At 59.1% G+C, this 12,052-nt stretch overlaps 2 protein-coding genes across 2 annotated transcripts; one reads left to right on the forward strand and one right to left on the reverse strand.

The window, feature by feature from the left end:
- The first annotated feature begins 140 nt into the window (after positions 1-140).
- Positions 141-7,938, forward strand: PFKM (phosphofructokinase, muscle). The gene is made up of 22 exons (XM_054051579.1): positions 141-332; positions 935-1,008; positions 2,037-2,114; positions 2,260-2,449; positions 2,935-3,100; positions 3,188-3,232; positions 3,325-3,433; positions 3,505-3,600; positions 3,687-3,779; positions 3,858-3,983; positions 4,908-4,972; positions 5,058-5,121; positions 5,200-5,346; positions 5,582-5,652; positions 5,744-5,831; positions 5,924-6,076; positions 6,165-6,329; positions 6,433-6,494; positions 6,587-6,698; positions 6,805-6,904; positions 7,242-7,347; positions 7,472-7,938. The coding sequence occupies exons 1-22, from the start codon at positions 245-247 to the stop codon at positions 7,617-7,619; spliced, it is 2,346 nt and encodes a 781-aa protein (XP_053907554.1). The 5' UTR covers positions 141-244; the 3' UTR covers positions 7,620-7,938.
- A 153-nt stretch (positions 7,939-8,091) lies between these two features.
- On the reverse strand, positions 8,092-11,652 carry ASB8 (ankyrin repeat and SOCS box containing 8). The gene is made up of 3 exons (XM_009556783.2): positions 11,369-11,652; positions 10,194-10,298; positions 8,092-9,730 (listed from the first exon to the last, which is right to left on the reverse strand). The coding sequence occupies exons 1-3, from the start codon at positions 11,483-11,485 to the stop codon at positions 9,098-9,100; spliced, it is 855 nt and encodes a 284-aa protein (XP_009555078.2). The 5' UTR covers positions 11,486-11,652; the 3' UTR covers positions 8,092-9,097.
- Positions 11,653-12,052: the final 400 nt, after the last annotated feature.

The raw sequence follows: 12,052 nt of genomic DNA on the forward strand, positions 1-12,052 counted from the left end.
CACCAGTGAGGAGCATGGACTGGCCCCAGTAAGGGCGGACTGGCCCCAGTAAGGCGAGCCGCCTGGCCCCAGTAAGGGCAGGCTGGCAGGGGTGCCCCCCCGCGGGCCGTCCCTCCCCCTGGGTGCCCCATTTAGGGCGCGGGGGCCGGCGCGGGTGCCACTGCGGGGGGTCACTGCCGGGGGGCACCGCAGCCGTTCCCACCTTTGCTTTTTGCCCAATTCCCCTCTTTCTCCAGCCAAGAAGATGGCCCAGACGGCGAGACACCGGCACGCCGAGAGCCTGGGCGCCGGCAAAGCCATCGCCGTCCTCACCTCGGGGGGGGACGCACAGGGTAAGGGGGACCCCAGGGACCCCGAAAGCCAGCCGGAGCGGGGGGGGGGGGGCTGCTTTTGGGGAGAAATCAGGGGAGAATGGGACTTTGGTGACCAGATGGTGAGGAGCTGCTCCAGGGCTTCCCTCCAAGCTGCAGTATTAGGGGTGACCTTGAGGAGAATGGGGGGGAGAGGAAGCCGTGGGGTGGAGAGAAGGAGAGTTTTGGGGTGCAGGGGGGGTGTTGGGTGCTGGAACCCCACACCAAGATTTTGGGGGGCTTACAGGGCTGGCGACACAAAGCCAACGCCGGCAAAGAGTTGGAGTTGTCCAAAAATGCAGGGATTCAACCCAAAGCTTGCCCTCCCCCCAGGTGGCCCAAGGGGAAGGGGGTACCCTAAGTTTGGGGGGGCTCATCCAGCCCAAAAGGGTGCCCCCCCCCTCATCCCCCCATGTCACGCGGTGAGGCTGTGGTGCCGCTAAAGGTCAACGCGGCAAAAATAAACCGGGGGACACCTGCGGTGCCGGGGGGGTTGGGGGGACCGAGGCCGGTGCTGTGCAAGCCGGGGGGCACCAAGGGGTGTTGGGGGGCTCCCTGGTGACAATGCTGTCCCCCCACTCCAGGCATGAACGCTGCCGTCCGCGCCGTGGTGCGGGTGGGCATTTATACCGGTGCCAAGGTCTACTTCGTGCATGAGGTTGGTGCTGAGCCCATCGCCCCCCAACAGTCCCAGCCCCCCACTAAGGCTTTTTGGGGGGATCTTTTCATAGAATCACTTGGTTGGAAAAGACTTTTGAGATCATTGAGTCCAACTATCCCTGTCCACGACTGAACCATCCGTTCACCTCATCCACACGGATTTTAAACCCTTCCAGGGATGGGAACTCCACCACCGCCCTGGGAAGCCTTTGTCAGGGCCTGAGAACCCCTTCCATGGAGGAATTGTTCCCAATATCCAATCTAAACTTCCCCTGGTGCAGCTTGAGGCCGTTTCCTCTTGTCCCATCACCTGTCAGTTGTGAGAAGAGACCAACAACCACCTCACCACAACCTCCTTTCAGGCAGTTGTAGACAGTGATAAGGTCCCTCCTCAGCCTCCTCCACACGAAACTCCTCCAGGTCCCTCAGCTGCTCCCAGACCCCCTGTTCTCCAGCCCCTTCTGCAGCTCCGTTCCCTTCTGTTCCCTTCTCCGGATGCGCTCCAGCCACTCGAGGTCTTTCTTGGAGTGAGGGGCCCAAAACTGAACCCAGGATTCGAGGTGTGGCCTCATTGCACGAGTCCAGGGAGATGATCCCTTCCCTGCTCCTGTGGCCACCCCAGGGCTGATCCAAGCCACGTGCTGGTGGCCTCCTTGGCCACCGCTGGCTCATGTTCAGCCACTGTTGACCAACACCTCAAGGTCCTTCTCCTCTGGGCAGCGTTCCAGCCGCTCTTCCCCAAGCCTGGAGCTGCCTGGGGTTGGTGTCACCCACGTGTAGGACTCAGCACTGAGCCTGGTTGAACCCCATCCCGTTGGTCTCAGCCCATGGATCCAGCCTGGCCCGATCCCTCTGCAGATCTTCCCTGCCCTCCAGCCCATGGATCCATGCCCAGATCCCTCTGTAGAACCTTCCTGCCCTCCAGCAGATCAACACTTCCTCCCAGCTCAGTGTCACCTGCGACACGACTAAAGGTCCCTTCAATGCCTTTGACATCAGAGCGTGTTTGTGTCTCCCAAACTCCAGGGCTACCAGGGGCTGGTGGACGGAGGCGACAACATCAAGGAGGCCACGTGGGAGAGTGTCTCCATGATGCTGCAGCTGGTGAGCGGTGGCTGAGGCCGGCGGGCTCCTTGCGGTGTAACCTAACGCCGCGGCATCGGGGTCAAGCCTGAAAATAACCCGAAACCGGAGCCACCGGGATGAGGTGTGGGAGAGGGATCCAAATGGAAATGTGGGGGTCCCGCAGGGGGGCACAGTCATCGGCAGCGCCCGCTGCCAGGACTTCCGGACACGTGAGGGACGGTTGAAAGCAGCTCGAAACCTGGTGAAACGCGGGATCACCAACCTCTGCGTCATTGGTGGCGATGGGAGTCTCACCGGTGCCGACACCTTCCGTGCAGAGTGGAGCAACCTCCTGGCTGAGCTGGTGAAGGGCGGTACGTGTGCGTGGAGTCCAGGGGGGCAGAAAAGGGGGATTTGGTACCAAAATCAGCAGGGGCGGACACAGAAAGGTGGGGGGTTCCACCGCACCGGAGCAGATCCTGTTACAGCTCATCCAATAGATCCCTAGAGCAGATCCCATCACAGCCGATCCCATCACAGCCAATCCCTTGAGCAGATCCCACCACATCCGACTTCACCACATCCTGTCACAGCCAATCCCTACATCCAAACCCGTTATAGCCAATTCCCAGAGCAGATCCCTGGAGCCGATCCCTTTACAGTTGCTCCCTAAAGCCAATCCCGTTACAGCCGGGAGGTTTGTGCCAGTGTTTGACCCCATCAGGATGGTTTTGGGGGGACAAAGAGGGAAAAGATCCCTAGATCACCTCCAGCTGATCCCCAGAGCAGGTTTGTGCCGGTGTTTGGGGATGGTTTGGGGGGGATCCAGAGGGACAAGGGGGTTCCTACCCTGCGGCAGGTGGGATCACGGCGGAGGAGGCAAAGAAGTCGAGTCACCTCAACATCGTGGGCATGGTGGGCTCCATCGACAACGACTTCTGCGGCACCGACATGACCATCGGCACCGACTCAGCACTGCACCGCATCATGGAGATTGTGGACGCCATCACCACCACGGCCCAGAGGTGACAAGGGGACCCTGTCCCGGCGTCCCCAACGCCACGGGGGACCCACTCGACCTCACCGTGGGGTGAAACTCCTGTCTCCCACAGCCACCAGCGGACATTCGTGCTGGAAGTGATGGGTCGCCACTGTGGGTATGGTCCTTTCCCACCACTTGAATCCACCTCCCGGTAAAGAAAATGGGGAAAAAACCCTAAATGGCCTTTTTTTTATTCCCCAATTCCAGCTACTTGGCGCTCATCACCGCCCTGGCCTGCGGCGCTGACTGGGTCTTCATCCCCGAGTCCCCCCCTGAGGATGACTGGGAAGACCACTTGTGCCGGAGGTTGACAGAGGTAGGATGGGCTCTGGCAGACACCTTTTTCCCGGATCCTTGTCCCCATCGTCACCCCCTGCTCCCCCCTAGACCCGTGTGGGCGGCTCGAGGTTGAACATCATCATCGTGGCAGAAGGCGCCATTGACAAGCAAGGCAAGGCCATCACCTCCGACGACATCAAAAATGTGAGCAGGAAGGGGAAGGAGAAGCCCCTTGGGTTTTTCCCAGCCCTTTTCCGGCCCCAGATCCAAGCGCATCCCTGGTTTTGCAGCTGGTGGTGAAACGTTTGGGATACGACACCCGGGTCACCATCCTGGGCCACGTCCAGCGTGGTGGGACACCCTCTGCCTTCGACCGCATCCTGGTAGGGAGCTCCTTTCCAGCGTGATCCAGGGGCAGAGGGGATCCAGAGGAGATGACATCCCTGTCCCTATTCCCACAGGGCAGCCGGATGGGCGTTGAAGCCGTCATGGCTCTGCTGGAGGGGACCCCCGACACCCCGGCCTGCGTCGTCAGCCTCTCGGGCAACCAAGCCGTGCGCCTGCCCCTCATGGAGTGCGTCCAGGTGGTGAGTCGGACGGGACCTTGGAGGACCCCGGGCTCCCTGCTGACGGAGCTGGTGCAAACTCATCCCACGGGCAGCAAATCCGCACCACAGACAACAAATCCATCCAGCAAAGCCATCCCAGCCGGCAGCAAAGCCACCCAGCACGGTGCAAGCCTGGCCAGGGGTGAAGCAAACCCATCCCCTGTAGAGCAAATCCATCTAATGCCATGCGAACCCAGCCAGAACCACGCAAACTCATCCTATGTGGGTGCAACTCCACACCGTGCCAAGCGAACCAGGCCAGCCAGCCTTGTGCAAACGCATTTGGTGCTGTGTAAACCCCTCAGACACAGTCGCAAGGCCAGCAAACACAGCGCAACCCGCCCCGGTGCAACGCAAACCCATCCCACGCCACGCAAACCTGGCTGGTGCGGTGCAAATCAGGCCGGCGCAGAGCAAACCCAGCCGGCAAGGGTGTAAACCCATCTAACATAGGTGCTGACGCATCCTGCGCTGCACAAAGCCATCCAATGCGGGTGCAACCCCATCCTGCGCTGTGCAAAAGCATCCAACGTGGGTGCAAACTCAGCCCATGCTGCACAAACCCAACCTGCACCATGCAAACCCATCCCAATACCATACAAACCCATCTCATGCTGCACAAACCCATCCCAATGCCATACAAACCCATCCCAATCCACACAAACCCATCTCATGGTGCACAAACCCATCCCAATGCCATACAAACCCATCCCAATGCCACGCAAACCCATCCCAATGCCACGCAAACCCATCCCAATGCCACGCAAACCCATCCCAATCCACACAAACCCATCCCAATGCCACACAAACCCATCTCATGCTGCACAAACCCATCCCAATCCACACAAACCCATCTCATGCTGCACAAACCCATCCCAATGCCACCCTCCTTGCTCCCCACAGACCAAGGACGTGACGACGGCAATGAACGAGGGGCGCTTTGAGGAAGCCCTGAAGCTGCGGGGCCGGTGAGCACCCGCACCCCATCCCAGGCAGGGATTCGGGGCTTCAGCACCCCCAGAGCTCCCACTCCCACCTTCCCCTTCTTTGCAGGAGCTTCCAGAACAACTGGAACGTATACAAGCTGCTGGCGCACATCCGCCCTCCCTCCACCAAGGTATGGAAGCAGGGAGGGGGTGATGGGGACCCCTTTGAGCCCCACAACACCCCAACACCGGTTCCTTCCTCTCCGCAGAGTGGTTACACCCTGGCCGTGCTCAACGTGGGTGCTCCGGCTGCCGGCATGAACGCAGCTGTCCGGTCAACCGTGAGGATTGGCCTCATCCACGGGCATCGGATGCTGGCAGTGCATGACGGCTTCGAAGGGCTCGCCTTCGGGCAGGTGCGATCCCTGAGGAACAGGGGGTGCAGCCCCAAAATGCGGCCGCATAGGGAAAGAGGATCCCTAGGATAAGAATTCCCTTCTGGAATAGGGATGCTGGCCTCCCTTTCAAACCTCAGCTCCACCGTGGAGCATCCCACCATCACCTTTCAGTCTGGGGGGCACTGGGTCACCCCAAAATCGCTCCCATCCACTCACACCAAGGCCACTGCATCCCAAAACTCCTTCTTCTCAGGTGGAAGAAATCAGCTGGGACAGGGTCGGCAGCTGGACGGGACTGGGAGGATCCAAACTGGGGACAAAGAGGTAATGACCCCACGTTGGGAATCCCAGGGGGGACCCCAGGTTGAGCCCCTCACACCAGGCAGGCTCAGCCAGGGAATTTCCTCCTTCCCAGGACTTTGCCCAAGAAATACTTTGAGGAAATCAGTGTTAACATCAGCAATTTCGGCATCCATGGGCTGATCATCATCGGTGGCTTTGAGGTGAGCAGGGATGAAAGAAGGGCAACTTCCAGCACTGCGGAAACATGCCAGTGCCACGCCAGCACCAAAACCCTGGGTCCTGCTCCCCGCAGGCTTTTACGGGCAGCCTGGAGCTGATGGAAGGGAGAGCCAAGTTCGAGGAGCTCTGCATCCCACTCTGCATCATCCCCGCCACCGTCTCCAACAACGTCCCCGGCTCTGACTTCAGCATCGGTGCCGACACCGCACTCAACACCATCACCACGGTACAGCCTCACATCCCTTCCAGCTCCTTCTCCAAGGTCCCTTCACTAAAATCCCTTTTTCCCATCCCAATTCTCCCACTCTCTGCAGACCTGTGACCGTATCAAGCAATCGGCAGCCGGCACAAAGCGCCGCGTCTTCATCATCGAGACGATGGGTGGCTACTGCGGGTACCTGGCCACCATGGCAGGGCTGGCAGCGGGCGCCGACGCTGCCTACATCTACGAAGACCCCTTCAATATCCACGATTTGCAGGTTGGGGACCCCCTTGCATCCCAAATCCCACTATTGCACAGCTCTGGAGCAGCAGGGACTGCATTTATACCTGTTTCTGCACCCCGTTTTGTGCTCTACGTAGGTCAACGTAGAGCATTTAACAGAGAAGATGAAGACGACGGTGAAGAGGGGGCTGGTGCTCCGGTACGGTGCCACAATAGGGTGGGATGGGGGGTGGCAGAGTCCAGCCATGGTCATTCTTCTCCTTGTGAGCTCAATTCCCTCTCCCGGTGCAGGAATGAGCGGTGCAATGAAAACTACACCACCGACTTCATCTATAATCTCTACTCGGAGGAAGGCAAGGGCATCTTCGACTGCCGTAAGAATGTCCTGGGACACATGCAGCAGGTATGGAACCTCGCCAAGCAATGGGAACACAGCCCCTGGTGAAGGGACTGCGAGCTGGGAGACCCTCACCTTCCCCCCTCCTCACCCAGTGGCTTTTCTGGCACAGGGTGGCACCCCAACCCCCTTCGACAGGAACTTCGGCACTAAAATGGGTGCCAAGGCGGTGGCTTGGATCACCGGAAAGATCAAGGAATGCACCCGGCACGGTGAGGAGGGGGTTTCTTTGGCCTCGTTTCCAAAGCCTGGGGAAAATGGGGTGCATGGGGTGGGAGATGGCCCTGAAAAGCAGCAGCCGTGGCCTCATAGGGAAGGTGAATCCCTAGAACGGGGAATCATGGGATGGGGGTGCCCTTCCCGACCCCAATCCCACCACGGTTCATCCCAGCTGCAGGGCAGGGATGACCGAAAGGAAATCCCAGCCCTTTCCTCGTGCTTCTATCTTTCAACGCCAAGGGCTCAGGGCTCCCCTGCAGATTTTGGGGTGCTGCTTTCCCATCTCAGAGGCCTCAAAATGCTCATCCCGCTTCCCATCTCCCCTCGCAGGTCGGATCTTTGCCAACACGGCTGACTCCGCTTGTCTGCTGGGCATGCGGAAGCGCAGCCTCGTCTTCCAACCCATCACCGAGCTCAAGGCGCAGACGGACTTCGAGTAGGCGCCCTCCTCCTTTTCCCCCATCCTTGACACCATTCCCCAGCCCCAGGAAAAGATAAATAAGGGCTGGCAACACCGTTTCCATCCAGGATTATCACACCACCCTCTCTCTCTTATCCAGGCACCGCATTCCCAAGGAGCAGTGGTGGCTGAAGCTTCGCCCCATCCTAAAAATCCTGGCCAAGTACAACATCGAGCTGGACACCTCCGAAAAAGCCCATCTGGAGCACGTCACACGCAAGAACGTCTCACTCGAGTCCAACATTTAAGAGGCGACAGCTGACACGACTTCTCCTGCCTCAGAATGTGTCCCCACATCACTCAGGGGAATCTCTAGAATCCTGTGCTCCCCAGGAAGAGGCAGCACCTCCCTGCCCTGAGGGCACCCCCTGCCTCGGGTTTCTGGAAGCAGAGGGTTTCCTCAGAGTAAATTTTGCGTTGGTTTAGATATTTTATGGGGTTTTCCCCCAGAAAAGCCATTTCACGAATGGGGGCAGGATGTGGTGATGAGTCGAGTCCCCCGGGCACTGCTTTAGTCTTAAAAATTCAGAATTAAAGATGCTTCAATAAATTCAACGCTCACTCCTAGTGGCAAATGGGAATCGTTCTCCAACCCTGCAGTACTCAAGCCCTCCAGGAAGGTGACCACGGCTCCCACAGCCCCTCGCACATCCCTGCTCCTTGCACACATTCCTGCTTCTGATGACATTCCTGCTCCCCATGGCGTCCCTGCTCCCTGACGGCTTTCCAGCCGCTCTTCCCCAAGCCTGGAGCTGCCTGGGGTTGGTGTCACCCAAGTGCAGGACTCAGCACCGAGCCTGGTTGAACCCCATCCCGTTGGTCTCAGCCCACGGATCCAGCCTGGCCCAATCCCTCTGCAGAGCCTCCATGCCCTCCAGTAGCTCAGCACTCCCACCCAGTTTAGAGTCATCCACAAAGTGACTGAGGGAGCACTCGATCCCCTCATCCAGATCATGGATAAAGACACAGAGCAGAACTGGATCCAACCTGGAGCCCTGGGGACACCGCTTGGGATCAGCCTCCAGCTGGATTGAATTCCATTCCCCACCACTCTTTGGGTCCGGCCTTGCAGCCAGATTTTTAGCCAGCAGAAGGAATGAGTTTAGGTCCTCCCACGCTCTTCCACGCTGATGTATCTTAAAAATCATGAATAAGAAAGGAAAACTACGCTTCTGCATGCAGAAGGGAGGCCCCGCGTCTGCTGGCAGCACCGACACGCAGGCTGTGCCGGGCAAAGGTGTCAGCTTTCCAGTCAACTCAGCCTGCAGGAATCTGTGACCAACACGTCCTCTTGCTTTCCTGCCTCAAGTCCTTCACAGAAGAAGGGTTTTCGTGCTCTCCCCACACCTAGAAATCCTGCCTTTCCCCAAGGGATGCCCCAAAGCAAATAAAAAGGGAATAAAACCCGGTTAATCCAACAGCTGGGATATAATTTGCCATTAAAGCGGGATCGTTCATCTCACAAGGCTGAAATCGAGGGAAGGGAGAGTGGGAGGAGCGGCAGAGCAGGCGCTGTGGGCAGAGGGACAACACGGAGCCGCCTGCCAGAGGAGCCCCACTGCCTGACACCGGCTCAGGTGGAAGAGCAGAGTGGGATGCAAACCAGAACAGCAACCGGGAAGGGCAATCCGGCACCTGTGAGTCCAAACCAAGCGGTCAACCTCATTCCTGCAAAGAGGTGGTGCCAAAAGAAGAGCTGGAAAAGCCCTGGCACCCAGTTTTCTGCTTAGCTGAGGAGCAAGACGTATTCCTTCAGGGAGGTGGGCAATGGCAGCTGCTTCACTGCCTCCGGCAGGAACTGCACACCCAAACTACGCCGCACAGCGTAACGCGACAGTGTCTGCAGGCTTCCAGGCGCCGAGCAGAGCAGGGTGAGCTTCTGGCAGAGCTGCTGATCCCTGGCCACTTCCCAGGGCATGCTCCCATTCTTCCTGAGCTCAAAATGTCCAATAGCTCGATGGAGGAGTTCGAAGCAGGAATCTTCCCGTTCTGTCCCCAATCCACGAACCAACAAAGCCACCAAGCGCGAGATTGGGGTTTGCCCTTTCAAATTCACCACCCGCACCTCCGCTCCGAAGTCCAGCAGGATGCTGACGCTCTCCAGGTTGCCCTTCATGGCTGCCCAGCTCAACGGCGTGTCCTCGTTGTAGTCGCGGGCGTTGACCGAGGCGCCATTCTCCAGCAGCGACCGCACACATTCCGCATTGTTCTTGAAGGCGGCCCAATGCAACGGGGTGTCCTTGTTGCCATCCAGCGCGTTGGGGTTGGCTCCGTATTCCAGGAGGATTTCCACACAGGTCTCGTCCTTCTCCGCTGCGTAGTGAAGGGCTGTTCGGTTGTAGCCGTCCAGGGCGTTGACCTGCAGGAGAAAAGGAGGGAGGAGACCAGATTTGGTGCCCCAGCTCCAACCAGCGTCACGGGAAGCTCTGCCAGCATGGCACAAAACCATTTCCACATCCCAAATTTAGCAGATGGGAAAATAACACAGGGAGTGGGGGCAGCAGCCAGAAGGAAGTGCCAAAAATCAGGCAATATAGAGGTTTAAACCTTTCCTCCAGGCTTCCACAGCAAAACTCCCCACCCTCTCAGACAAGGGGTGCCTCTGGGATCTCAGACACAGACATTTCATTCCTTACCAGGACAATAAATCCTCACCCAGGTCCGTTTTGCCCCATGAGGGGGCACAAAACCTGCACCGATTAAAACTGTGGCCTCAAATCCCAGCTGTTTATCAGCAGCTGCTACCACCTCCCAATTCCCAGCCCCCTTTCCAAGGGATTTTTGCCTTTTTAAGGTGTTTTTTGTTCTTTAAATGCCTTTACCTCTGCTCCCTTCTGCAGCAGGAGCTCAACGCAGTCGGCATCAGCCACCATGCAGGCGCAGTGCAGCGGTTTCAGGGTGCCGTGCATGCAGTTCACATCCGCGCCCTGCAAGAGCGCAGGAAACCACAGCCAGGATTAGCAAACCTGCCCCATCTCTGCCCTTTTCTAAACCCTTGCCTGATGCATCTTGATTTGCATCATTAGAAAAGGTTTATTAACAAATAATCCAGTGCTAGGGCTCCCACATCAGACATAGGGTTTGTTTTAAGGCCGGGCACCACAGCTGCTCCCTGCCAGGTGTAAGTGTTTGAGCCTCCATCCCTGCTGCCAGGCTGAGTTTAATTAATTAATTCATTGAATCATAAAACAATTTGGGTTGGAAGGGACCTCAAAGCCCATCCAGTCCCACCCCTGCCACGGGCAGAGACACCTCCCACTGGATCAGGGGCTCCAAGCCCCATCCAACCTGGACTCCAGCACCTCCAGGGAATGGGGTATCCATGACTTCTCTGGGCAACCTGGGCCAGGGCCTCCCCACCCTCGCAGCAAAACATTTCTGCCTAAGATCTCATCTCAATCTCCCCTCTTTCAGCTCAAAACCATTCCCCTCACCCTCTCTCTGCACTCCCTGATCCAGAGACCCTCCCCAGCTTTCCTGGAGCCCCTTTCAGCGCTGGAAGCCGCACTAAGGTCTCCCTGGAGCCTTCTCTTTTCCAGGCTGAACAACCCCAACCCTCCCAGCCTGTCCTTGTACAGGAGGTGCTCCAGCCCTTGGATCATCTGCGTGGCCTCCTCTGGACTCGGTCCAGCAGCTCCATGTCCTCCCTGTGCAGAAGTCTCCAGAACTGGACTCAGGGCTTCGGGCTGGGTCCCACCAAAGGGGCAGAATCCCCTCCTTCCCTGCCGGTCCCAGAGCTTTGGATGCAGCCCAGGACACGGCTCATTTCTGGGCCGTGAGCGCACTTTGCCGGTTCTCATGGAGCTCCTGCTCCCCCAGCACCCCAAGGCCTCCTCAGCGCCGCTCCCCAGCCCTCCCAGCTCAGGGCTCGCCTTTCCCACTTTTCCCACCCAACGTGAGGCGAAGCCCCCGCCCCCCGGGCGGGCCTAGCACCGGGGAGCGCCTCCGTTTGCCGGGCCGATCCCGGGCAAGGGGGGAAGGGGGTTGCAGGCCTCACCCTGGCGATGAGATCCTCCACGCTGTCCCGGGGGAAGGAGCGGATGGCGGCGATGGTGCGGATGAGGCGCTCGGACAGCGAGTATTTGCTCTGGATGCTCTGCATGACGTACCACATGGCGGGAGCCGCCTCGCCCCATGCCCCGGGAGGCCCCGCCCCGCCCCGAGGGGAGCAGATAGGGGGTGAGGGGCTTCCCGAGGGTCCCGGGGCTTCGCGCGGGGCCGGAGGGGCGGCTGCGACCGGGCGGAACGCGCCGCAACCCGGAAGTGACGGACGCGCACGGCGGCGCATGCGCGGGAAGAGGAAGCCACGGCCCCGTGGCGCCTTCCGCCAATCAGAGCGGGACATCCGCGAGGCCCCGCCCCCTGCGTGCTTTCGCGCGCCCCGCCCCCTGACATCTCTCTCCTCCAATCGCCAGGTGCTATATTCCTCAAGCCCCGCCTCTCCCTCAATCTTCGCCAATCAGCTGCCGGGGTCCCTACAGGCCACGCCCCTTCATGTCTGCCTACCAGGCCTCCGCCCCAGCAGAGCATCTCTCGGGGTGCATTGGGGGTGTCTGGCCTGGATGCTGCCAGGCAGGGAGGCTCTGCAGAGGGATCGGGCCAGGCTGGATCCATGGGCTGAGACCAGCGGGATGGGGTTCAACCAGGCTCAGTGCTGAGTCCTACACGTGGGTGACACCAA

Source organism: Cuculus canorus, chromosome 29 (genome assembly GCF_017976375.1).
Source record: "Cuculus canorus isolate bCucCan1 chromosome 29, bCucCan1.pri, whole genome shotgun sequence".
Classification (NCBI taxonomy): Eukaryota; Metazoa; Chordata; class Aves; order Cuculiformes; family Cuculidae; genus Cuculus; species Cuculus canorus.

Excerpts from the sequence above, each read along its gene's own strand:
- PFKM (XM_054051579.1), top strand. The coding sequence starts at position 245 with ATGGCCCAGACGGCGAGACACCGGCACGCCGAGAGCCTGGGCGCCGGC. Across the intron at positions 3,780-3,857 it reads CTGCCTTCGACCGCATCCTG|GGCAGCCGGATGGGCGTTGA; the intron begins GTAGGGAGCTCC and ends CTATTCCCACAG. Across the intron at positions 5,347-5,581 it reads AAGGGCTCGCCTTCGGGCAG|GTGGAAGAAATCAGCTGGGA; the intron begins GTGCGATCCCTG and ends CCTTCTTCTCAG.
- ASB8 (XM_009556783.2), bottom strand. The coding sequence starts at position 11,485 with ATGTGGTACGTCATGCAGAGCATCCAGAGCAAATACTCGCTGTCCGAG. Across the intron at positions 10,299-11,368 it reads TGGAGGATCTCATCGCCAGG|GGCGCGGATGTGAACTGCAT; the intron begins GTGAGGCCTGCA and ends GCGCTCTTGCAG. Across the intron at positions 9,731-10,193 it reads TGCTGCAGAAGGGAGCAGAG|GTCAACGCCCTGGACGGCTA; the intron begins GTAAAGGCATTT and ends TTTCTCCTGCAG.